At 42.7% G+C, this 27944-nt stretch overlaps 1 protein-coding gene across 2 annotated transcripts; it reads right to left on the minus strand.

The window, feature by feature from the left end:
* Nucleotides 1-635: 635 nt before the first annotated feature.
* On the minus strand, nt 636-27944 carry LOC115026164 (aryl hydrocarbon receptor-like). 2 transcript variants are annotated; one of them, XM_029458831.1, is made up of 11 exons: nt 27784-27944; nt 21114-21304; nt 10390-10478; nt 9013-9102; nt 8305-8422; nt 8098-8225; nt 7768-7970; nt 7550-7659; nt 7247-7388; nt 3681-5460; nt 636-3081 (listed from the first exon to the last, which is right to left on the minus strand). In XM_029458831.1, the coding sequence occupies exons 1-10, from the start codon at nt 27864-27866 to the stop codon at nt 3699-3701; spliced, it is 2916 nt and encodes a 971-aa protein (XP_029314691.1). In that variant the 5' UTR covers nt 27867-27944; the 3' UTR covers nt 636-3081; nt 3681-3698. The 2 variants fall into 2 exon arrangements, with proteins under 2 accessions (XP_029314691.1, XP_029314689.1); XM_029458829.1 differs by having other exon boundaries at nt 636-3084.

Here is a 27944-nt window from a genome sequence, read left to right on the forward strand (position 1 = left end):
AAGAAGGAAATGACGTTTTCAGACCATTTTTGTGCAGAGAAATGGCTGAGCTGATCCTTGTGCAACAGACTGCAAAAGAAGTCTTCAGCATGGCCCCCAGAGACTCATGTGAGACATTTAAACACTGCAATTGGTTCCTTATGGTCCTGCCTCTTATTAAAAGTATTGCATTATACCTAGGGATGTATTGTGTGAATGTAAAAGGCCATAAATGGTTATGTTGCCTCGAGGCAACGAGGCACCATAGAGGGTTAAGAGTACAGGCCATTTATGCTCACTTATGCTTTCCTCTCTTGAGGACTCACTTTAGATGCTTCTCTGCTGTTTCAAATACAATTAAAATACGGATGAATAGCATCTTAACAATGTTGCTTAAGTTTGTGATCAAACCACTTCATCTATAATGGACACAGCCGCACAACATAAGCAAACAACTGACCCAATTCTGTTCCCGTCTGTCCCTTTCCTCCTTCCTCTCGCTTCCCACAAAATCCCCTCGTAACATGACACAAGTGGACACAAGGGAGGGACTAGTCTTGCTACAGCATCTCCACATTCCCCTTCATGGTTTGATAAAAGTTTCATCCGATCTTACATTTAACATCGACTTTTATAAAGAAATGAGCCAATCACAGTTTTGATCATTGCACACATATATTTATGAAAAAAGCATTTAACAGTAGACAAAAGCTGTTGTTTTAATACATACATTATGATATAGATACTATAACTACTTGGCTAAAGTGGATTACATGAAACTGAACAGTTGTGATTTTTTTTCAAAAATTTTTTTATGAATAACAGAAATATGGCAAGGCACATGTTAGCATAAAAACATCAACACCGCTGTGAATAAAACATTTGGCTCCAGGTTTTTTCATAGTGGCTACAGTCACGACGCGTCTGTATTAAAGTTCAATATCCAAGGCGATTTATAGGCTGTCCTTATAGCCTCCAGTCCGCTCTGAGATCCTCAACAGGAGGAAGAGTCCACGACAACAAACAACGATAAGTAAAAAAAAAACAGGACACAGGAAAGGAGGCCATATTCATCTGTGCCCTCAGACTTTTAGGATTTCAAGATGTCACCAAACATACACAATAGAATTCTCAAGCAAAGCTAAAATACTGAGTGATTTCCCACAGTGCAGCAGGAATACGGTAAAGCTGCCAGGTTAATGATGTTAATCCAAATCATTAATGCTGTTTATTTTTTTGTAGTGTGGAGATTACAAACACCTGGTAACAAACAAAAGCTGATAAAAAAAAAGGAGCCAAAACAAAAGACAAAAGTGAATATGAATGAATTGTTCGACTAGTTTAAATCTCCAGTCTTGATGCTAAATACGCTGCTCATCGATGAAGGAAATCTCACCATCTCTATGGCGATAGGTCAAGTTAAGCGTGTTCCCTTGTGTCCATTGTGAAGGATGGGACTTTAAGAAATTCCTCAGAGCCTTGAAATGCACAATGCAGGATCATTGACAGTAAAGATACTGGACATGGCTTCCCTTAAGTTAGTGAAGTTCTACAGGTTTGCCTTAGAAAAACTAGTGAAGGAAATATTATATTAAGATGCTTCATACATCGAGGCACAGATATATGGACTGTATATGAAGATATTTCTAAGCTGCCGATCCGGCATGAAGGCACGAGAAAGTGTATATGGTCACGCTGTATGCTATCGTATAAATTAATGTTTGGGTTTAAGCAATATATATATTTTAGGCTGTTCCTATGTAGGGCCACAGACTGTGGGGGTGAGGGCTGCTGCAGAGTTGTAGCTATGAGCTGCATCCAAATGTAGCGACTGCATCCGTTCCTTCTCAAAAGGCTTTGAAGACGTCCGACAATCGTTTAAAACGTGGATTCAGGTCGTCCGTCAGCTGATTGCATGTTGTATGGATGTTAAAACATTAACGTTATAGTAACACGTTATCTGTTGTTTCTTTCTTGCAATCACTGAACCTTTCGTTGAGTAGTTTGGGGGGGGGGGGCGTGGCGTGTTGGAGAAGAGTCGAGACATTTTTGATGGACTGATTTCGTTGGCTCAGGACTTGCAGTTTCCTTTTAGTTCCATTTGCTTTGTAGACATGAGTGAGATGCTTCCTAAAGTTACCCACAAGTAAAGGTCTTAGTTAGCAGCAGTGCATTTGAAATAACTGCAGCGTTGCTTATTTTCACTTTAAAAGACGTCACTGAGATGGAAACAAAGCGACCCTCAGATTGGTAGTTCTTCCTGATTGTCGGACCTACATTTTGGGTCCATGCGTCCCAGACTGACAAATCACTCTCCAGAAAAGCACATTTATACGGCACGGATTAACACATGTATGACATGAGGCATTCTGTACATTTGTGGGATCTTTTGGTGAAACAAATAACTAACAGTCTAGTTACAGATTGTATTCATACACTTAAATCGACCACATTTAAGGTTTGATTGATCCGTAATAATATTAATTTGAAGGTACAGATGTGCTTTCAGGTAGCGATCACTTTCAGTGATTCTTTACACTGATGACAAAGTCTCCACTTTGTCAGCGAAGTTTAGAATGATTATATATATATATATATATATATATATATATATATATATATTTACATATGTATTTTATTAAGGCATGTATACTGGGTGGATAGATGAATGTCCCTGGCTGAAAACAAGGACTTAACAACACCTGGTTTCCCTTATAAAAACCTATTTCTTTGGCTATTTGGATTTTCTTGACCAATCCTCTTAGCTGGCTCAAGCTCCATCCTGGTAAACGCACTTGTGGCTTTATACTTCATTATTACTATAGTGTATCTTCACTAAAAACTGAAAAGCAAAACGTTTAAACATTACAGACTGGACAAAATATAAATGTTACAGAGTTATATAAAACATATGGCAATACGGGTAAGCATGAGAGTGGGTAAGCACTGATACAGGCGAACTATACTGAGTTTTTGTCTTTCTCCGGGATTTCTTGGCTACAGAAATAAGAAGATGGCGTGACTCGACTCTGTCGGGCACACGGACGCATCGCCAGCAGGAGTGGCAAACATCCCTTTGCATTCAGCGGAGACTCTTTCATCCTGCTGAATAGAGAGAGGACACACGGTGTTATTTATAAATCATGATAATTAAGCCCGAATATTTTCTTTATAAGAATGATCCGTGCTTAATGCAGCACACAATGAAATAACATTTTCCGTCACTGTTTTTAGGTCATTTTGGTGAACTGACCCTTTAAGCTTGTTACATTTTTACCTTTAATATTACCGTTTTTCAATTTTCTCTACTTTATTATATTCAATTAGTCCCAGAATAATTAGTTAAGTGAATTATATATGTGAATTAAATATATATATATTAAAGAATTATCAGTAATATGCTCTGATTGCAGCTTCTAAAATGAGGAGAATGTGTCAATCTTCTTTGTTTCACATCATGATAAATACATTTCTAGGTTTACAACTGTGAGACAAAACAAGCAACTTGAATTTCCCCCTTTGTGTTCATGGAATCTGTAAATGGCATGTGTCACTATATTCTCACATTGTATAGACTTAACAACATATTGGTTAATTTAAATAGTAAATCAACAGATTTGACAATACAAATAATGTTATTTGAGGCACTAAAAGTGGTCCAACAGTATTTATTTATCATGAATGATCTTGTTTTAGTTTACCTGTGTCTGTCTGTGGCATCACAGGTAGTGCTGAATGTTGAGTGTGTGCTCTGAAGTGGACAAGTTGGGCGGAGCAGTCAGAGGACTGATGTTGGCGTTCTCCTGGTTGATGGCTGATGTTCCCACCACAGACTCGCTGTGGCTCCACTGGAAGTAGCAGGAACCTTGAGGAGGACTCTGATCCAGAGACGTGTTCGCCCCCCTCAGGCCTGACAACCCAGAGAGAGCCAGGACGTCGCCTCCTGCTGGACTGGAAGAAAAGTGCTGGTCGAACATGCAGCTGCTGTGAGTAGCTGTCTGGCCACATGTCAGCCCTCCCTGCTGAGGATGGTTCATGCCGGTGACACTCCTTGGCCAAAGGCCAGCACGCGGGAATGTTTGGCTTTCTGACGTTTGGCTGTGACATGCTGGCATCAGCTCGTGTCCGTTCTGCATGATGCCAGCATGAGGCAGCTTCTGCTGGCTCTGCGGCCACTGCTGAACCTGGTGGTTGTGCGTTTCAAAAGTTGTGCTCCCTTGCAGGGAAGTTGTGGCAAAGGGAACGGTAATATTAGGTGTGCTGGCGGAATTAAAGTCCCTGCAAGGAATCAGGGGTGGCAAAATGTCCATCACACCGGGTGCTACATTGTTTGGTTGTTGAACAAGGCTCTGCAGTAACAGTCCATTTGCTGCCACAGCTGGAGCTTGCAAATTGTTTTGAGGGCACCGCAGAAGTGGGTTGGACTGCGTCTGCGCAGAAATCCCACGAGCTCGGCCCATGTGGCTGATAGACGCCTGCCTACAGGATTGAAAAGGGGCTGAGGCGGCACCAGCTGAGGCGCCAGGGACAGTGAGCTCTGGGAGCTCTATAGACGGGCTGAAAATGTCGTGGAGCTGCAGCTGTTGAAGAGGGCGCAGGTTGGTGTCAGCCTGAGGAATCAGGCAGCCATTGTGGGAGAGTTTCTGGGTGCTGCTGAATATCTGAGCAGACTCTGCTAAGCTTTGGCCTGCAATCACTGGGCCATTCATTGTATTGTGCTGGGGAGCGTAGAGTCCATTCATTGGAGAGTAAGTAAGATCAGAGCTGTGTGTCTGAAACAACTGCGGTTGAGCAAGTCCAGCAGCTGAGAGCTGGGCAGCCTGAGTGAAGGGGTCTTGCTGATTGTTGTTGACTGCTGTGAGGCAGCTGGGAGGGCTGGCGTTAAGACAATCTTTTTCCTTCTCTTTGAACAAAACGGTATCAATGTAGTCAAATATGTCATTCGTGAGGATGTTGTCCAGCTCGGACCCGACATTGTTTTGCTGCTGCTCATCCTGACTTAATCTCTTGAGGGCATTTTCCCACTCCACCAGCTCTGAATCGCCGACCTCCAGGCTCTGCAACGCTGCACAAAAGTCACCATCTTGAGTCAATTTCCCCAGGTTGTCAAACACAGCCATCACTGACTGCTTGGCTTCCTCTTTCACTACGACAGGTTCTGATGTGAATGTAGCTCCACCTTCCTGCCACGAGTCGCTGCCGATGCTGACCAGGGCCTCGCTTTCCATGAACACCTGATCCACAGATACAGAGGTGTCCACTGTTTGCATGTAGGCCGCCTCGTCCTGTTTCAGGAAGCAGTCCACCAAAGAGCCGGGGAGCACGTCCTCCATGTCATTCATGCTGCCAAACATTTTATTGAATTGAAAGTGTGCGACGTCCACGATGGGGCCGGTGTTGTAGAGGACGCCCTCTCCTGTGGTGCAGCTGAAGGGAAGCTGCAGCCTCCTCTGACGCAGATACTCCTCACCCTCAGCGTTGCTGAAACAGACCAGAGAGCACACGTTGCATTACTGAACCCAAGATCAGAGTGTTATCAGCTCAGTAAGGAACGCGGTTCGAGAAGGTGTCTTTTTTGCCCTTTTTAGCAGGACATCTACAGGACTGTCTCAGAAAATTTGAATATTGTGATAAAGTTCTTTATTTTCTGTAATGCAATTAAAAAAACAAAAATGTCATGCATTCTGGATTCATTACAAATCAACTGAAATATTGCAAGCCATTATTTTAATATTGCTGATTATGGCTTACAGCTTAAGAAAACTCAAAAATCCTATCTCAAAAAATTAGAATAGTTCCTCAGACCAAGTAAAAAAAAAAGATTTATAACAGCAAAACAAAATCAAACATTTGAAAATGTCCATTAATGCACTCAGTACTTGGTTGGGAATCCTTTTGCACGGATTACTGCATCAATGCGGCGTGGCATGGAGGCAATCAGCCTGTGGCATTGCTGAGGTGTTATGGATGCCCAGGATGCTTCAATAGCGGCCTTTAGCTCATTAGCATTGTTGGGTCTGGTGTCTTTCAGCTTCTTCTTCACAATACCCCACATATTCTCTATGGGGTTCAGGTCAGGGGAATTGGCAGGCCAATCGAGGACAGTAATGCCATGGTCAGTACACCAGTTACTGGTGGTTTTGGCACTGTGGGCAGGTGCCAGATCATGCTGGAAAATGAATTCCTCATCTCCATAGAGCTTTTCAGCAGACGGAAGCATGTAGTGCTCTAAAATCTCTTGGTACACAGCTGCATTTACTCTGGGCTTGATGAAACACAGTGGACCAACACCAGCAGCTGACATGGCTCCCCAAACCATCGCTGACTGTGGGAACTTCACACTGGATTTCAAGCAACTTGGATTTTCCTCCTCTCCAGCCTTTCTCCAGACTCTGGCGCCTTGACTTCCAAATGAAATACAAAACTTGCTTTCGTCTGAAAAGAGGACTTTGGACCACTCTGCAACTGTCCAGTGCTTCTTTTCCATAGCCCAAGTCAGACGCTTCTTCCGTTGTCTTGAGTTCAGAAGTGGCTTGACCATGGGAATACGGCTATTGTAGCCCATTTCCCGGACACGTCTGTGAACAGTGGCTTTTGATACCTGGACTCCAGCTTCAGTCCACTGTCTTTGAAGCTCCCCCAAATTCTGGAAGCGACTCTTCTTCACAATGCTGTTAAGGCTGCACTCATCTCTCTTGGTTGTGCAGCGTTTCCTGCCAGATTTCCCCCTTCCAACAGACTTTTTGTGGATGTGCTTTGAAACTGCACTCTGTGAACAGCTTGCTCTTTGAGACATTTCTTTTTGTGTCTTACCCTCCTGATGGAGGGTGTCAATGATGGTCCTCTGGACAGCAGTCAGATCAGCAGTCTTCCCCATACTTGTGATTTAGTTTACTGAACCAAGCTGAGTGTTTTTCAAGGCTCAGGAAACCCTTGCAGGTGTTTCGAGTTAATTAGACGATTCAAGTGATTCGTTGAACACCCTACTAGTATACTTTTTCATGATATTCTAATATTTAGAGATAGGATTTTTGAGTTTTCTTAAGCTGTATGCCATAATCAGCAATATTAAAATAATAAAAGGCTTGCAATATTTCAGTTGATTTGTAATGAATCCAGAATGTATGACATTTTTGTTTTTTTAATTGCATTACAGAAAATAAAGAACTTTATCACAATATTCTAATTTTCTGAGACAGTCCTGTAATTCCAGAATTGTAGCAACCAATGCACTGACAGTGAAGGTCTTGAAGGATCAAACACTCACACTAAAGCTCTCTGATATGCGATGATGAATTCAGGTCGGCCTCCTTTGTAGATCAGCTTGGCGTTGGCCTTCACCCACACCCAACCAGAAGACTTACTGAGGAGCCTGAAAACAGTCAGACCGCTCTCTCCTGTTTTAATCACTGTGACAAAAACACAACAAGAGGTGATCAGTCAGGTGGCAGAACATGTCTGTTGGAACTATTCTTAAAAAGGTGAGTTTAACATGTTATTGGGTGCAAATGTATTTCATTTGTTTAGTCGTTTTATACATTTTAATGCGGACATGTTGTTGCTAACATACTGCGGATGTGGTTGTTGGCGCAGTACATCATGTCAGCTGCGTGGATGAATTGATAGCCGGATCCTTTCATACACAGTTCAGTCTCTGAATAGCCCAGAACAATCTTCCCCCTGGAGGGAGAGACAAGAAGAAACATTACGTTTCTTGAACTGGAATAAACTTTAGTTAACAAGCAACAGATCTTTTTTGAGAGGTAAAAATGGAAGGATTTGTACTACCTGCTGTCGACGCCCATGGGTGTGAAGTCCAGCTTGTGTTTGGTTTGAAAGAGCAGCATTTTAGATCTGATCTCCACAATGGTCGGAGGCTTGACGGGCATAGCGATGGTGAAGAGTGCCAGCTGAGGTTTGTTACAGGTCCCGTTCTCTTTTAAAACCCTCTGGCCATGGAGGTACTTAAGTCGCCCCTGGAACTTGAGAGCCTGGTTTAGGTCAAAGAAAAATGAGATGAGTAACTGGTGGCAGCCTGGTATTGAACTCCCGACCTTCTAGTGTTTTGTTTGGAAGGCGTACCACTAGGCCATCACCACCCGGTGATATTGTACTCACCAGAAAGCCAGAGGAGTTGTCCAGGAGGCAGCGGAAGCGACACACAAAGCTCCTCTCCAGGAAGGACGAGTTCTCCGGGGGAAGCTGCTCGGGGTTGTACATCACTGTACTGCCATAACTCTGCAAGCCTAAAGATCAAACATCACACGTCACAACCAATTTACCTGAAACATTGATTTATGTCAGCGAGTCATTCACGGTTCTTACCATCTCCTCCCGCGCCAGCAGAGCCGGGGGGGTTCAGAGCGAAGTGAAGCTGCTGTCTGAACAAGGCTCGGTCATCAGTATGGATGAGCTCGAACACGCTCTGGTGAACCACATCGGACTGAGGAGCGGAGATAGCACACGACACTTCATCAACAGTTCACAATATTTAGACATGAGATGTGCCCAGCTCCTCTGAAAGTGTTTTTCTTGCTCAACCATGTTTAGAACATATGACTGACAGCTCCAGAGTGGTTTCTACTGCAGGAGTAATGTATATGTCCATGCAGGACACGAGGGGGTCTCTACATGGTTTGAGGAATAACAGCCACCTTTCAAGTCTATAAGGGATGACTATTTAATACTCAGGGTTCACACTTTTTCCAAGACTTTCCAGGCCCTATTTCACCTCAAACTCATGAACCCAACACGGCGTAGTTTGAGTCGTTACTACACAGAAGCTCCCAGACACCAAGAGAGAGGCTTTAAAATGTGAACACTACTCAATTGTGCTGTACACCGCACCGAAAAACAATGTGTTGTATATAAAGACTTGTATACGAGTTGAAGAGAACTTCAATTACTATTCTTGCACAAAATATATCAATTCTAATTTTTTCGCCTATAATTCCCAAACTTTCAAGGATTTCAAGGATTTCATAGGAAGCATGAATAATACTGCATTTAATATAACATTAGCCAGAATCTCACCTGATGAAAGCCCAGGTAGTCCTTGACTGTGGCAGAGACATAAAACACCGATCCGTCTGACGTGACCACGATCACAAACCCGTTCAGCGCCTGCAGAGAGAACTCACTCAGTCAGTCAGCACTCACAGAGGTTTCTTAAAGTAGCTTTAAAGCACATACATGTCACACACACACACACACACACGCAATATGGATTTGTGATTTTGGGGTGAACTGTCCCTTTAAGTCGTAGTGTTTGCTGTTACCACAGGGCAGTTCGGCCAGTTTACGGTAAACAGACAGAGGACAGCTCAGAATATATTCAGTCCCCAAAAAACTAAGTATCTTTGTATAATTCAACTTTTGTTTCTAAAAAAATGTAAATAAATTCAATTTAAATCTGAAATCCTGCTGCCAAAACAACACCAACAGCTGCGGATGCTCAAAGGCTCTTTGTATCAGAAACAATCACTCCCTGTGGTGATCACTCTGCAGTCCAAAGTGTGGAAATGTACCTGACAGGTGAGCGTCAATAAACAAGACGTAGGGTACTTGACAAAGCGCTGGTTGTGTGAGGAGCCACAGAGCGTGATCAAGCTTTGGCAAGAGACACTAAGACGAGAAGCTCCACCTGTCAAAACTTCCTCCTACATAGATAGACCTGGATTAGTTTTACTCAGCGCCACAAACTCACAAATAAACAAAGTCTAGTTCTGCACCTGCGGGCCTCAGGCTGTTCATCAGTTCATCACACTATGTTTTAATCTAGTGTGTGTGAGCTTGTGCTCTTTGTGCTTTCAGACTGACAGTTACATAGATCAGAGCGGGTAAATGCGTGTCCTCTGACCTTTGCTTCGTGACCCTGCTCCTCCTGATCGTGTGTTAAATTGGTTCGCTGTAGGCGAATTCCTCCATTACTTTTTACATTGTAAGTGTCATTTAGTGTATGCAACTGCTACAGGACAAACACAGCGAGAGAAAGAGTAGTGAGTTCAAGCATGTTGGAGATAGAAACCAAACCAAGATAAAGCACCAAATGACTTGATTTCATGTGTTCTGTGTAATATTGTGGTGTGTATGGAAGTACAGTTGCAGAGTGCAGTCTCTGTACACAGTCAGTGACCGCAGCGTGACATGAACAGATCAAATAAGCATTTACGAGCTGGACTCTGGGACTTGGCTGACGCTTGCTTTGTTACAAGGGTGCATGTTACCGAAGATCTGTGTGGAAATCTAGTTCATATCCCTCTAAAAGTTACAGTATTTTTGCTGCTTGCTGTACAAATAAAAGCCATAAGTAACAAGCATTACGATAAATAATAAGCATATGATAAAATATGAACTTTAAAGACACATTTATGTCTGAACGTTTGTTTTCCCCCAGAGGTTAACTTGTACCTGGAGCAGTAGGTCCCCCTCAGAGAAGCCTGCGGTGTCCATGTTGTTCCCAGGAAACATCAGACTGCCGTTACTGTTCTTTATGGTCGCTGCGCAGAAGGTGACAAAAAAAGAAAATTCAGCAAGGTTATGCATTATATCCTTCAGCGATGTCAAGGATTGTGTGGGGAACCTGGGAACACAGTAACATCCCCCCATTATCTAAGAAACTATGGTAAGCACAGTAGGTCAAAGTAAATGTCTTACAACGGACAGTTTGGGTTACACACTTAGGATTCCCTTTCACTTGGTTTGAATAATTTGGTTTAGATAATTGCAGTGTTTCCCCTTGGTTTACTGCTTTGGGGGGGTGCTGACCGTACCCTAAATGACCCCCAAACAATGTTAGAACATGGCTCACATGGGTGATTCCTCTGCTTTTTACCTGAAAACTTTATTTTATTATTTTTCCAAAGTCAGTTTTTCTTCCGGAAAGGTTGAAAAAGGCCAGTTCACAGATCTGCAGTTTCGTCTTTAATATAAATAAGAAACAATCTCTTGATAAAATGTCAAATCAGAGGGTGCGCAGGCCACTACAGTTCTTTTTAAAAACAGCTGATTCAAAGAGATTTCAAAAAAGTGACTCTTCTCTTAATCTGTACTTTCTTATCACTCATCGCTGACTTTAATAAAGTAGAGAGCCATAATCACATTCAGACAGCACTACCAACAGTAATGCCTGACATGTAGCTTTCTTCCACTGAAATAAATGACATGTTATTAAAGTCGTACAGTACTGCGGCAAACTTCTGGAAGTTCTCATTTGACGGGTGTAAAAGCACAAACGCAGCAGGCAAGTTGTGATAAACGGTAGTAGCCTGTTCCCCTACACATGCAGCACGGTGGAACAGATAATGACTCTTTCATATAGTCTTTGCAAACTATCACATGGCAGCAGCATCTAATCTTACATCTTGCCTGAAGAAATACTGCTTGTAGTCTCTTTTCCTGATGCACAGTATGTGGCTTTGCTTAATTACTCCTTCAGAAGTCAAATCTGATTGCCGAGAACTCGTTTCATATGCCTCGGCATGTTTGAGGCGGAGATCGGCAAAACAGGTTTGTTCTCTAAGGCTATAAATACAAACTCCTCTGTTAAGTTAAGAGGCCTGTCCATCACACACACACGTTACTGTAGTCAAACGTTATCTGTGCCATTCGAGAGGTCCTGTGACTGACAGAACCTGAAGTAACAGGACACTACGAGCGCTCGTATGAGCCGCTGGATGTCGAGAGCATGTCATCCAGAGATCAAAGCCAGTTTAGACAACCACTTCCAGGTATGAGGTTACGAAAAACAACAACTTGGCAACGTCTCTGTCGTGGTTTCATATTGGGGAGATGTGTGAGGCGCTTGGTTGCAAACACACAGGCTCACCAAGCGTGCAATGTCGGCAGAAGTTGCATCACTTTGTTAACGCCGATCAGTCAGCGCAGCCTGCACCGAGTACAACAGCGACTCAGCTCCACTGTTGGTTTTCTCTTTACTTTGGCATCCTGGTTAAGTCGCTCAGCCTCTCTGCTGAAATCCTTCTCACTGCTCAGCATTGTTCTCTGGGCAGCCTCACCGTGTCATGTCATGTTTCCACTGCTTCTCAAATTCAGAAGAGTCATGCTCTGAAAGACGTTGGCATCGGAAACAGTTTGCATGTTTGTGGTTGAAAATGCTCGTGCTGCAAGTCTTAAGGCTGGATACGATGCAGAAATAAGCAAATACAGACTTATTATGACTTATGACCAACCACAATAAGTGACATACTTTATAGTAAACTGTTTCCTTTCGCTGTCACAACCATGTGAAGAAACTCAGCTTCACAGATTTGAGTGTCGAGTGTCAGTCCACTAAGAATTTCTTTAGTTTGGGAACCCCGTAGGCCACGTTTGGACAAAACTCTTCTGCACTTAAACAAATCCTTTGAATGGAAGATCATGAGTGTGTAGCAGCAGCAGCAGCAGCAGAAGAAAGAAGTAAAGCAGGCTATCTGGTCGCGCTTTAATTGTTGGCCCCCTGCCAGAAGGTTTTCTCATTGCTGGTACACTGATCTGGCAGCCTGCATATTTGCACACACGTACGCAGACATAACACACACACACACACACACACACACACACACACACACACACACACACACACACACACACACACACACACACACACTCTGACCCTGAGGTTTTTATTGTAAGCAATAGCCGACAAGAGCGCTTTCCTTTATCTGGACGGCGACTACAGGAAAATCCCAGGATATGGCCTCTCCCAACCCGTCCTTCCAGTCCTGTCACGCAACTTCTTTAAGGAGGTAAGGGGCCCCTGAACACTCCCCCGCAAACACAGACACACAGACACTCCCCACCCTTCAGCTAGAACTCACACAGTGTTTACACAAACACTCAGACCTGCACAGCCTGACACGTCTACGCCGCACCAAGCTACAGGCCTGACACACAATGCGATCCATGCATACAACTCCTCTCAGCATCTAATGTGAGCTACACGTGCAGCCAGTGCGGGATAAAAAACCATCAAACAGATAGAAATGAACATGCACGCATTCACACACACACAAAAAGTGTTTCAGCCAAACGTAGACCACGCCACTTTAAGTCGAACTGTTCTTCCTTTCTCTATGCAGTGTTTGCGTGAGTACGTGGGCCTCTCTGTGGCAGTCTGCTTGTTTTCATTCGAACTCTGCATGATGTTCACCCTCCACTTCTTTTTCCGCTGCTCAAAGCTCAACAGTTTGTGGCTCTGTAGAGTGGTGCACTCACAGTTCTCCATGCGGTTGCAGGAGAAATATGTTTATTGATACTTTGCCAGAGCTTGACCAGAAGTTGGAAAGACATAAACTGTAAGTTTGTGGGAGGCAGTGAAGGAAGAAAAGCACAGATTCCCACTAACATCAAACACACACACACACACACACTCACTCACACACACACACACACACACACACACACACACACACACACACACCGCCTCCACAGAGCAGGGAAGCGTTTGTTCATGTGTGACCAAAATACCGTTGCACAATCATTGTTTTCAATGCTGTTTGATATCTTTTGATGGAATCGGACGGTGTTCGAGTCTGAAGAGAGTTTAGAAGCCGTCTTCCTCGCTGTGGTCGCCGTGGATAGCTCGAGAACTGATATACGGTTCAGCGTGGGACTTTCCCAGCACCACTGCGATACTAGATAGATGAGCGTCACGGCTACTTAACTGATTAGTGGATCGACAGAAAACTGACCACAATGTCCGTTCACATTTTCCGTTATTTATCACGCAAATATGCTTTCGACATTCTCAGACACAGCTTCTGCGTTGTTTTATGGAAAACCCCGGTTCTCTGTGGTGGGGTTTAATCCAGGAACAAACATGAACCCCTCAAGAGAAGTACGTTTTGCATTTGACGTCCGATGACTAACAGCAAAAGAAGTCTGATGGGAAATTTACAACGTGTAGCTCTTTGCTAAAACAGCCCGTAGAACAGGGGGGTCAAACTCAGTTTAGTTCAGGGGCCACGTGCAGCACAATGTGATCTCAAGTGGGCCGGACCAGTAACATCACAGCATAATAACCTATAAATAACCACAACTCCACATGTTTCCCTTTGTTTTAGTGCAAAAGAGTACATTCTGAAAATGTTCAAACTTAATCTTTTTACAAAACATTATGAACAACATTTCTTAAGAAACAAAATGTGCAATTTCAACAATATTATTAGTTTATCATTTTCACATGTGTGTTACAACTTACCGATCACAGTGTGTCTACAAAGGCTTTTACTTTATGATCAAAACAACTCATTTTTACACTTTGCAAAGTCATCCCGCCGGCCGGATCGGACCCTCTTGCAGGCCGGTTTTGGCCCGCGGGCCACATGTTTGGCACCCCCGCCGTAGACCATATTTCACAGCGGTAATACACTCTCATACAAAACACAGCCGCCCTAAAAGCTTCTTCTAATACTTTCAAAAGGTGTAATTGGACACCGAGAGAGGTCACTTTTAAGCTTCTAACTGCAGCTTCCTGTTTCAGAAAACAAGCCATTATAGGATTGATGAAATGCAGAGCATGCCTTTGATGCAAGATTCACTCCAGGCAAACATCGCTGTCACTCAGGCAATGAGGTAGCCTTTTCATCATGGGGTAATTAAGTGAAATCCAAAGAACTGTGAGGAGCCGAGGAGTTTTTCTACATGCAATCAAGTCTGACTATTCGGGGGGGAAACATGTTAAAGCAGAGTATAAAGTGGTGCCACTGAAGCGTGAAGCGCTGGATGGTAAGAATAAAACACAGACATGACTGGCTTAAGCTTTTTGGAAATGCTTAAAATAAACAAAACTATGTGCACACTCTTCTTTATAGTATTAGCATGTGAATGTGGGAGACACTTAAAATAAGGAGGGGGGAACAAAAAGGAAACGCTGTCACGGCCTGGAAGTCTGCCAGGTTGAGAGAGTATAAAGCATGCCAGCAATGCATAGGGGAATATTATCTTGATTTGAAAACATTTAGTTCCAGTAGATCCTGTACAGAGATCTCTGTTCTCACGCAGATGTGCAGGAAAGGGCAGTGCCTGCGACAAATAACAACCAATGAGCTGGGTGACTCCGTCCACAGGCTCAACCTCCCATTAGTCTTCTGATTAATGTCCCCGCTTACGTCCATGGCTTAAAGGAAAGGAAGGAAACAGCCCAGAACTTTTTTATGATCTGACAAGAGCGTCATGTCAAGGGAAGAGAAGGTCAGAGCAGCTTTGGATGGAAAACAGAGGTTTGCACTATTATAGATATGGAGGCAGTATTTTGGGAATGTACATTGCAAATTGTTGCATTTCAAAATGTTATTACCACATTAGGGGCGAGGGGGGGGGGGGGGGGTTGCATGTTAAATGGTTTTGTTTAGAGCATCCAAAGTCTCTTGAGCCAGCCGGTGGGTTTAAATAGGTTTGTGTGCTGCAGCACAGAACCCACAAGCAAAACCTTGATGATTAAAATAAACACTGATTATATACTATTCAAGACACAATGTCTGTTTTGGTGTTGGCGGTGGTGGAGTCTGGGGGCATCTGTTTTTTTAAATCAACACTTTAAGCTATTTTTGGCTCTCTGGGCTCCTTTTATCTGCTTGAGAAGTAATGTCATCGCGTTTGGACTTGGCACAGACGAGAAAACAAAGTCAAATTCAAGATGCTGTGTTCGGCATGCCGTGCGTATCATATCACTGAAAGGATTCTTATCAGTCTCCAGGCGGTCGTCAAAGCTCTCGGGGGGGGGGAAGGATTCAGGTACGGCAACAGGCACAAATTCCAACGTTACGTTTGGCCCGATGTTGAAACCGCCGGTTGTCTGGAAATATATGCAAATTACAATCAGCGCTAGAAGCTAATTAACGCTCCAGGATTTAAAAAAAAAAAAGCAGTGTTTATAATTTTAAATCCCTTCCAGACTGGTTTGAATCACAACCCTTAAATAAATGAAATAATATCTTCTGATCCATCTTCCAAAATCTCTGAGTGGGACGACGGCTGATTTTGTTTCGGCACAAAAACAAACACAAGCATTTGTTTTTGGAAGACTCTAAATGTCACAGAAAGCCTCGGTGGGCGCGCACGGCTCCGGCCAACAGAGGGCCGGGGAGGGGGGGTGCTGTGGTTTGAGAGCTGCAGAGAGACTGAGAAGAGAAGCTTCCAGAGAGGGAATTGAAGAAATGATACAATATACTGAGACGTGAATCTCCCCCCGGAGAGTTGACAGGTGAATTACGCCGAGGTTTTCAGGACATGTAGGTAAAACAAACGTCTTCCAAAGAAACAATCCTCACAATGAGCCCATCGGGATTCAATACCGAACAACCCTGGGCTCTCCTCCCAAGCTGCATGCGGTCGCCAGGACTCTAAATGTTGCTCTTACCTCTTTATTCCTTCTGTTACACTTTGTGTCATGTGTACGGCTTTGTGCGTACATGGGTCAGATATCCCAAATACCAAATTATATGACATTATAGCACATGATACGGTGTCACCACATCAACTGTGATTGCTAACAGGCCCTGGATGTTTTCAATAAACTTGGAGAGCAAATCCACATTTTTCAGCAGCAGCGAGCCACAAGCCTTTCAAAATATCCAGTATTGCCTCATAAAGTCACGCAATGAGGCGAACAGTGCAGCTTTCTCTCAAAGATCTGCCATTTCAAGGCAGCCATATATAGCTTTCTTTTGAGTTATCAGGTCTTTAATCTCACTCGTGTCCCCTGAAATGTCTGATGTTTGTTCTTTTCTTTTACCTAATGATATGTGGGATCTTACATTCTAGGCAGGCCCACACTTGAACACCCATCATAGGCCTACGTTTAGACTGGGATAACCCCGGATCAATCAACCATGGGGATTTCGGTTAGACATATACTGTAGCAAACTCACCGGTAAACATGCAGTGAGTGGCACATGTCCGTATCAGGACATCTGTACCTGCTGTACCACCAGAAGGCAACATGAGACACTTATGTGTTCCTCCCCGTCTCATTGTCTTTCCAGATTTCCCTCTCTGGATTAATTTAAGCTCATTTAATTTGGACTCCATACGGAGCAGCTGCAGCAGTTTGTGCTCAATATGCTTTTTTTTAAAGCTCTCGTTAATAACTTCTGCAGCAGACTCCATAGTTCTCCACCAACAAAGGGACGAATGAAGTCTCGACACACAAAGACTCTTTGTGAAACAGAACAACGAACCTCCAACACCTTTATGCTAATTTACACACGACTAATAGCATGAAATCATCTCTGTGTTGGATGTGTTGGATGTTGGATGTGTTTCTTTTTATCATATTAAAGTGAAAACACAAGACGTATAAAGACGTCCCCTTGGACTGGAAGCTGATATCAACATCGTTCACTATTTTATTGAGCAAACTAATAATCGATGAATCCAGAAACCAAGTGAGTTGCAGCCATAATGCAAATCACAATAATCTGGCAATAAGGAATATAATATCTGAACGACTTCTGATCAAGCGTCTGTTATATAATCAGATAGTAATCTGTCCTACTAAAGACTTTATTGACAGGATATATATTACACCGGATCCTGCGATCAAATAACCCATCTAATAATGAATTTTTATGGCTTCCATTGTGTACTCATCAAACAGCTGGCACTGCATATTGTATCACATGTCACATCCATGCCAACAGGTGTCTGAAAGTGTTTGATGCCTGTTAAAGCATCCAGGTGCTTTCTGATCACTTTCACACAGGAGACAGGCGTTGGAGCTTTTCTTTGGGGGACGACGTGGGTTAATGTCTGACTGTGACTGTTAGTAGAGACTCCAGTCTGCAGTGTTGTCAGATAGCTATAGTGTACTGCTAAACCATGTAATTATGCACAATTACAAGTTAAATGTCCTTTTCTCTCCCACACATGGACTATTTCTCTCTCTCTCTCTCTCTCTCTCTCTCTAACTTTTTTCAAGGAGTTAAAATGACTTTTAAAGATCAATATCATTACCTTAATAGAGATCCCACGGTAGACAGACAGGGTCCCAGAAACTTTCAACCCAGGTCGGGAGGAGTGTCATGAGGAAGGGTCGACCCAGATTTGACCCTAATTACTGTCAAACTGGCATCCTTCACATACATAATGATGCAATTAAAAGTGTAGTATATTTATTTATTTCCATAAAGTTAGGGTGCTCACAAGAGACCTACATTTCTCATGTTACTAATAGCAAGAAAGAAAACATCTTTGTAACTCAATGTTCCCAGTTAGTAACTAAATTGTTCTATTAAAGCTGAGATCTTAAGACTTAGAGGGTATTATACAACGGTTACATGCATAAGGCAGTAATGTGGGGAAAGAGCAGCCCACATTCTACATATGTCCATGTGATGATGCTCATGATTGCAGTACGCACAATGTGCAGAACTCAGATGTCAGAGTCATGAAAGGGCCAGTGAACACACTGAACCATTTATGACTCTCAGTTTTCTCACGTAAATATACCAAAGATGTTCCGCCTGCTTCAAACTTATCTCAGTCATTGTTTAAATGCTCTGAAGGCTACAACACACTTCCTGTTCTTCCAGCTAACACACTGCAAATAGCTATTTACTGAGTGGTGCGTCTTTCTTTCAGAAAACAATGAATATCTTCAAGTGGGGGCCAATGACCCGCAGGCTCGCCAGCACTGAAACATCACTCGATAAACAACCAATTTTACCCAGAGTACTGCTGTCTGATTATTAGCCATGACTGGCTGATTTGATGTGTATTTACACAAACTAATGAGTAACAGACCATTTAAATGAATAACGTAGGTCAAAGATGATTTCTTTCTTACTTCTGAGACAGCAAAATAAACGAAACTTGTGAAAGGGTCTACGGTGAGCTGAGATCGGCAGTGAGAAGCAGCAGTGTTTACGGGGTGATGTGTTGCACGTGGGCTGTGTGATGTGACATGTGATTTTGATCCTGCCCTGCGTCGCTACAGGACACAGACCGTCTTCTCAGTGTGTGTTTCTGCTGGTGTCAAGTGAAGTGAAGGAGAGGGGTGAGCAGTGAGGCACTGAGAAACTGCAGGACGATGTCTGCCATGTGTAAAGTGCTTTTTATCCAGGTGTGGGGAATAACTGTGTTGATTGCAAAAGAAAAGTTAATGTTCTACAATTTGTGCTTAAAACACCAGACTCAGCGAGCAGCATTCACAACCTAAATTTAAATTCCATGTTGTCCATGTGACGTATAAAGAAATACTTTTGGGTTGCCCAATATTGGAAACACAGTTAGTGGTGCACAGAGCTGGTGGAATATAAAAATAAAAACAGAAAAATGCATTGTCCATTTGTTGCATCAGATATATAAAGCCACACGCACATTGTTCTCGTTTACACTTTTAGGCTGCAACATGCACTCAACTCAACTTTAGATGTTAGATCTTCACTTCTTTTTATAGCGCTTGTCTGGCACCGTCTCGAGTACACGTGATGTGCACACATTATGACTGCGTGTTCCTCATTTATCAACATGTTAGTTTACGTGTGAAATATTGCACGTGCATAGTTTTAGTGTTTAAGCGTCGATGCAACATCTGGCTCCAGGTGTTTAATAGGACTCCACTGATATTTCACATGTGCTGTCTGTCCATATATAAACAGTAAGAACCATGTAGACGCTTTCTTGCACGGAGAACTCCTTTTTTTTTTAATGGTTTTAAACATTTGAATGAGTCACAAACTCTGTACCTGATTCTGAACAGAGAGGAATATGCTCTTGATAAAACACATACTGTACTCCAGGGGTGTCAAACATGCGGCCCGGGGGCCAAAACCGGCCCGCCAGAGGGTCCAAGTTGTTCAGAATGTTTTGTAAAAAGATCAAATTTGAACATTTTCAGAATGTATTTGTACTTTCTTGCACTAAAACGAAGGGAAACATTTGGAGTTGTGGTTATTTAAAGGTTATTATGCTGTGATGTTACTGGTCCGGCCCACTTGAGATCATATTGTGCTGCATGTGGCCCCTGAACTAAAATGTAGAAATCCAAACTACATTGTATTTAAAATAAATCTCTGAAACATCTACGATACATTCTTGGGAAGTAAATTCCGCATATTCATCCCAACTGTCTATTAATAGAGAAACACATATACCACTGCAAAATGACTTAAAGGCAGTTTATCAAAGGTTAGAAAGGTCAAGCAGTAAATGCACTTGTGCAAAGCTTATGGAAACTATTGTGTGAAACGCTCGCATTGCAATCAAGTAGGCGAAAGGGTGTGAGAACAAGCAGCGCTGGAATGTCACAACTCCTCTGACAGCATGTAGCGCGTCCATTCATACTGGATGTTCACGCTGCAAACAACTTGGCTAATTATAGTCTGCCGCTACAAACGTTCTGATTTATTTTGGCTTTCTTAGGTTTGTGTTTCATCGCTAGCTATGTCAAACTGGCTGTGTGATAACAGTACATGTTGCACAAAATACATTTCTGCTAATATGAACTAGCAACAGCTGCACATGACAATGAGAAAAGTGAAGATGAATAGGGCCAGAAAGATGTCTAATCATGATACGATCATGGTGTTGTAATAGATTCTGTGCACATTGAGGCCACTGCTTCACTGGCGTGCGATCTAGTCTCTAATCCATTCGGGATTCAGTGGGTTTTGTTGATGGAGAAAGCAGAGATTCAGTCCAACTACAAGATGACACAGGCGAAACAATGCACAAAAAATGTATGAAAAAGCAGACAGACATACATTCTAACAGCGTCAGTGAAGCCTGAGGCAACACGCTCAGCAGTCTGCCAGCACCTTGGCTACAATGTCTGTGAAACTCAACAACAGCAAACTCATGTGCGGGTGGTAGAGATGTCATATGCTTGACTCACACATGACTCATCAGCTTTTTCAAAGCCAGGGATCTTGCTAGTTTAATCAACTTACAGTGTACACTTCATAATTCATCATTTGTGTTTATAGTAACTATTGTAGGTGTTGCTGACAAAGAGGGTGGCTTAAGGTTGCAAGAGTGAGGATGTGGTTTTCCTAAAACCAGATTCCTGCATGCCTCTCATTCCTGAAGTGTCTGTCGAACGCACTGCCGGTTCATTTGCATTATGTTACTTTCAAATCAGTACCGGTTCCAACGATTGTTTGTGCTGCTATTTGCCCCGGGCTGGTCCTCACCTTTGAAGTAGCCCTTGACCCTCAGGTAGCCCACGCTGAGGCGAAGGACCGACAGTTTGTCCAGACGAGAGCGAATCTCCTCGGAAAAGGGAAGGAGGCCCGTCAGCCGGTCCAACTCCCCATTCAGCCGATCCCGGTGGCGCTTCGAAGGGTTCGATTTAACGACTTCATTGCCTTCAGAATGCTTCTTTCTGCGGAGTAAAAAGAAAAACATACAGTTGGTTAATGAGGAGTTAAATATGCTGATTGATAAAGTCTGTGATAAAGACTGGGAACCGTCTCTGAGTCCTTCAGGCTTGGCTAACCGGCCCTCCCAGAGCATGCCATCTGTTGTGCAGGGTGACACATGCCAATTAAACATGAGCCATGTGTACTTGTAGCAATGCTTCAAACCTACTCAGGGAATAAAGATGTGACTAATAAACAGTGCAGGTGATTCAACAGTGCCTTTGATGACTTCAGATGCAGGAATACTCTCGAAGCCTCATGAGAGCCGGAGAATGTTGAATGCCAGCAAAATAATCGTTTAATTTGAACTACAATACACGATCCTTATTTAGCTCGGAACAAGACAACAGTGTCATGTTTCATCTTTTCAAGTTAGCTTGGCTCTCTATAAATACCAGGTAGAAACTCACTGGCAGAGAAACAGGAAGTAGCTCTGTGTTGGATTGACCTACACAGTGTGTAAACTCTTTTGACAGATGAAGCAGGGGCCCAAAGCACGAGCTACTTAATAGCGTGAAATACGAGCAATAAGGCGATAACAATGAAATCTTCTGTTTAAATATTCAACTGGTGGATTGTCCACTCAACAACGGAAGATAAAATGAGGCGAGGTTGTTTATCTTGAGAAAGATTGACCATTATGTTATATCGCTCCACTCTCTATCTGTACAAACAGTTTCTTTTTCTCAAGGACAGACTCTTCAGCACAAAGTAAACAGCACAGATACCAGCGTGCACAAGTACGTGACACCACGAGTCATTGCATTGGAAACCATCTTTTGACATGACAGCGGCTTTATTGTTGATTCTGCTTGCCGCTCACTTTAAGGGCGACAGGGTTTGAGACCACCCATGCTCAAGTGCAAAATACAAACTCACGTGGCTCGAGGAGTCATTACACACAAATCAGACACACATGCTACACTGGGAGTGAAACCAAGTGTCAGTGAGGGGGTGCAACGGGGACGACACATAACACCCCTGTTGTCACTCCTTCACTGCAAACACTTACAGCTTATAATACATATGGAAGCTCATTTCTGACAAAGTAGACCAAAGCTATGACAGCATGAACACATATAGAGTATTAAATAGTGTCTCCTACTTATGACTTATTAGGTCAAAATGAGTATTTCAGAATTTAACTTCATCATTCTTAACTTTTTAATGTCTTTATTTATCAGGGACAGTGCACATTTATCCTGTAAATATGCCAGAGTACGCTAATACGCACATTTTCTATCTGTAGTCAGCTTCTTTTGTATAAAGCAGAAGGAGTGGGGGAGGGGGGGGAGTCTAACAAGGGTATTCACCAAATGAGACGAATGTGAAGTTAATAAGCATGAGCCAATCTGTAGTGTAGTTTAACCACGTTTAATGAACAAATCCTGTCAAACCGTCTGCCAAAAACATGTATTTAATCTACGTACTGACAATAGCTTCCTTGTGTACACTGAGAAAGCAATTAATATTATGAAATGTGAATTATCAAGGCCAATAAATTGAATTGGCAACTGTTGGTCTGACCAATAATTTACTACGCCGCCATTTACGAGCTGAGCATGAGACCGATAGTGGACTCTAGTCCCCGTTTAATTATTCAAGCAGGCGTCTCCAGCTGTTTAAACTGACTGACACCCAGCTGACAGCAACAGGCTGCTGACTGTTGTCAAATCCGTGTGATCGAGACGCAGCAAGAATATATGTTTAATTTGATCTGTTTACATTAAAAACTCCTGGGCCGTAAAATCATTGTTGATGGTGTTGGATGTATGCATGCTTGATTTTTTATCAATCTGTAAGTGTTGCAGTCGTCTGCACTCGCAAATAACTTTTATTTGACAGTTATTTGCATTTTCTACTTGTGTGATTTTCGGGTCAGTATCCATTAAAGTTTAAAGACATTTGAGTCGAGCACACTAGTGTCTTTGTTTGTGCTATCAATGTGTTGCAAAGCCTCATGAGTAACTCTTAAACATGAGGCCGTAGCTCTTAGAGATGTCCTTAAGCAAGAGTCATCTGTCTCAGACTGACCACATATAATCACATTAAAACAATTGGTTCCAGCCCTAAAACGCATCCTTAGCATCAACAACTCATCCAGGTCTAGAACTACCAAAGCATAGCTGCAGTTTCAGATTGCAAATTCCTCCCTAAATTTCTCTCTTTACCGAAACTTTGGTTAATGACAGGCTATAAAATTTCCTCCTCTGCCACTGAATAGTCTGCAGGGAATGTAGCCTGAACTTGATTGCCGGCTTCAGACCCGAGCTGTACCTTCTCAGAAATGGAGCGGGACTGATCTCACTCTGAAGAAATGCCTCACGGAGACAAAAGCCAGCATTCAGAACAATTTTTTCCACCTTGATTTGCTATGGATCACGGCATTGAGCAGCAGACATCAGGACGTCCATTGTAGGGAAAGGCAGATGTTTTACCTCATCCCTCGATTTCTATTTGGTTTTCTTATCTCAAGATCAAAAGAGTAGAGCTCTGAACCCATTCACCTCTGTGTCAGAGTCATGGCAGCCCATGTTGCACTCAGTTTGCTGTAATGACACTGACACACATTCGCCTGCTAAAGGCGGACGGAGCGTCTGCCTGATCCAGAGGGATGACTAATTGGCTCAAAAGTAGGAAAAGTGTGCTTTATATAAACGTTTGACTGCTGGGAAGAAAACAAAGTAGGATAGTTTACAAAAGCCGGCCGAAGCTTACAAAGAGCTTTCAGGATAGAGAGGTAAAACAATAGAATCAAGAACTCACACAAAGTAACATGTTGTACAAAGATGATGAGTGGGTTTCAACAAAAGCAGTTCTATTTAAGTTTATGTTACGCTCATGCCGAGAGAAAAAACACTCGTGCTCACACCGCAGACTATGTGGTGCGCTGCTCTCCAGTTGCATCATACAGCACAAAACTAAATTAAGCAGCAGAAAGAATGCATAGAAAAAGGACAGATATGATCACTTCGCCAATAAATTGATCCCGTCGAAGGAGCTTCAGAGATATGCAGAGGCAATAGTGTGGCAGAAATAATCTATTCAGCGATGACTAAAGAGAGTTTTCATGTTTGTTTTTTTGCCGTGACTCTGGGGGACACCATGGGAGTCCATTTAAACCACCGTCATCTGGGAGGGAGCGAGCTCCAAACTCTTCAGAGACGACTTTCAAACACTGGCTTCAGCTCAGGTTTGCACCAAACGTTTTTTTTCAAAGCTCTTGGACTGGGACTGGTTTTGGGCTGAACTTTCTGGCCAGAGTTGTGCTTTGGGAAAGAGCCTATTCTGTTTTCCAATAGGGACGGGAGGGAGGCCCGCTGGCTGCTTCTATCTTAGTGTCACGCATGCACTTTTAGAGATACTGCTTCACAGTACTCGGACAGTACTCGTGTCTGGGAAAGAAATCCCAAAGTTCCCAGTCTGAGCCATTATGTAGATTACATTCATTTGGCAGACACTTCTGTACAAAGCCACATTTTCTTCTACACCTACACACTTCAAGTGCAATTGTGGGTTATGTGTCTTCCTTTAGGGCTCTTCAGCATGTGGACAGGAATAGCCGGGGATCAAACCTCCAACACTACTGTTAATGTCATACCAGCTTTACCACTTGAGCAACAGCTGCCCTCGTCTGCTTTGCCCGACTCGACCATGTAGATAGAAATAACGAAATATTAGACCGATTGAGAAACATTACACCTTTCAATATTGTTCTATTGTTAGCTGGCCCACAGGTTTTATTTCAAGCTCTGCCATAAATTGAGACATTTTTCCAGTATAAGTGTTTGACAATGATACAAGTATTTAAAATGGTATTTGTGAAGACGTGTCTTTGGAAATGAAACAAAGGGCATAGAACAAAGGCCGACTTTGTTGCTGTTCACCGGGAGTGTTTTGGCGCACTGCCAAACCTCTTATCAGCACTTCGGCCTGTGTGTGCGTTTCTCACAATCCCTTTAGATTACCGTGCAAAAAAACATTTGCACTGGTGAAAGCATATTATCCCTTCTTATTAAGGATACCATTGTTTGCTAAAGTAAATGCTTAGTCACACTACAAAGCATATAACTTATAATGCACTTACCCAGTGATGAGTACACATTACCATTGTACCATGTGTGTGTGTGTGTGCGGGCGGGGGGGGGCTTTAATGAGCCATATACACTATAATTAACTCATATTTTCACAGCAACCTGTAGGAGTGCTGCTACTGTTGAAAAACAATAATGTCGAGGGCTGAGAAAAAGACAAAGCATCTTCCATACGAGTATTATTCAGCGGTTCTGCACTGCAGGTACATACAGACAATATGGCTAAGGCAATACATCAGTCAGCTCTTGTACTTTAGTTGTCAATTTGGGAGACGACAGTTTCGGTAGAGTTTTGGCCATTGTCATCTTGATTTTTTTGCAACCAGAAGTGACAAATGTCAAGCGATCAAAATGTTATTATTAACTTTCATGAACTGAAAACACAACGTGAAAGGGTTAAAGTTGTAAGACAAAAACCTGGACATCACCCAGACCGTACAAAGCCTGTCGATCACATAGTCCTGTCCTAAAGCATACTTTGCTTTATCGTCGAGTTTACTGCACGTGGGAACATCACTTACAAAATGAATACCATGCTGTATTGAAGAACACTTGAAACTAGCAATTGAGACCATAAACTTGTCAGGAAAATGATTACTGAGGTAATAAATCAAGTGGGAGTGAGGGTAATTGTGTCATAGACTTCTATACACTCTTACTTCTAGAGTTGCCCCTTGCTGGATATTAGAGAGAAAGCAAGTTTAAGACACTTCCGTGTTGGCTTCGCTTTTTTTTTAGACCCGGAGGTTGCTGCCTGGTGATGACATGAGGAAGTTGTAAGTTTATGTGGAAGTTGTGAGTTTGCATTTTTACCATGGGAAGTACAAGACTCAGGGTTCAAGCAGTTAAATGCACAAGAACAATGTGGCTTGCAAGTTGACTAAAATGGAGAACTTTTTCCTCTGGTGGCACGTAGAATACATTACATTTTAATAATGTAGTAGGATGCATGGCGAAGGACACTGGCAACATACACAAAAGCCGTCTATGGTAATAAAAGAGAGAATTTGGATGGCCAGATCGACCATGGAATGCCCCTGTGTAGTGACCACAGCTTTTTACAGTCAGGCTCAATGGTGCCTTTGTGCAGCTGAGCCCAGCTGGCTGTCCAGGAAACCTCGGTCCTCACTGAACAGAAACACAAGCGTCTGCACACAGGCCACCTTTTTATTTTAGGAGTTACACTGGGAGCAGCCAATACCCAAATTGCCATATCACTATAAGCATATATATCTATACTGCGCTTTGTTAACTCATAGTGCATCTGTGTTTAGCAATAGGATTTAAAATCACTTGTTAAAATTGTACTCTTATTCGTTTAAAAACTTTACACATTTATAAACATGCTTTTAATTAACAGAAGTACCGTGTAACTATATACTATTGCTAGAAGTTTCGCATTTAAGTATGAAACTTTGGGTCAGCTGACGAATGTCCAATATTCACCTGGACAAGCTCCAACATTAAAACTAATATTTGAATTAATTTGATAATGAAGTACAAACTAAAACCCAGACTTGTATATGTATTGCAGTTTCTCTAGTGTATTGATACTTTTATTAAAGTACAGCTTTTGTGTAGTTGTACATACATGTAGTGTCACGGTTTGCTGTGAAATAAACTTTTAAAAGAGTAAGAAACAAGAGTTGTAAAAAGAAAAGAGAGGAACAGGCACTACAGCGCGCACACACACACACACAGCCAGCAATGATCCCACAACGATGGAGCGCGAGGCCGTATCAGATTACAATAACATACTCAGAACCCGCGAGCCCTCTCCTTCCTCCGCCCTCCTCGGAGCATCGCGTGAGAGCAGCAGCCGACTCTCCAACTTGATTGTGATTAATGCGCGAGGGCAAGATATCCATGCCAGGTCCATGCGAGCTCGACACATTCTTAAGGTAGTCCACGAGAGTGGAGAAACAAAGCCAGAAGAGACCGTAATCGCCAACACAAAACACAGGACCACACTTTACCAGGCGGTGCTCGTTATTCTGAAACAACTTTTCTTTTAGAGTTATAGATATATAATTAACATAAAGATGATAAAAGTTTACAGAAGGATGCGGTCGACCTTAACTCGGTTTCTATGCATTTTCGCAAATATGTCTAATAATTTACCGAATATGACCTAATCTAATGTATAAATCACAAATTAATTGTAATGCCCATCTTTCTAAATAACCTACTTAATATAGGAAAGTGTATGTGGTGCGTCTACGGACTTTACTTTACCTTTAACTTCTAAATGTATGCCTATAGGTGCACATACTCTCGGAATAGCCATAACAACTGAATGCATAAAGCACATTTTAAGTCACACAACAACAGTTTCTGACAAGTCTTACTGTTTGAGAACAGGCTTCTTCCTCTTCTTGTTAGCATAAGACCCTGGGTTTCCCAACATGGTGTCACTTCGTTTATCGCTCATAAACTTGACGTTATGTGTTTCCAGCTAATTCACTCCTTTGTCACCGAGGCTTCCTCCATCCGTCCAGCTACAGTATGT

This window comes from Cottoperca gobio, chromosome 21, assembly GCF_900634415.1.
Source record: "Cottoperca gobio chromosome 21, fCotGob3.1, whole genome shotgun sequence".
Classification (NCBI taxonomy): Eukaryota; Metazoa; Chordata; class Actinopteri; order Perciformes; family Bovichtidae; genus Cottoperca; species Cottoperca gobio.

Coding starts and splice junctions, on each gene's coding strand:
- LOC115026164 (XM_029458831.1), bottom strand. CDS start 27,866: ATGAGCGATAAACGAAGTGACACCATGTTGGGAAACCCAGGGTCTTAT. Junction 8,423..9,012: donor ACTACCTGGGCTTTCATCAG/GTGAGATTCTGG, acceptor TCCGCTCCTCAG/TCCGATGTGGTTCACCAGAG. Junction 7,660..7,767: donor CCCATGGGCGTCGACAGCAG/GTAGTACAAATC, acceptor CTCTCCCTCCAG/GGGGAAGATTGTTCTGGGCT.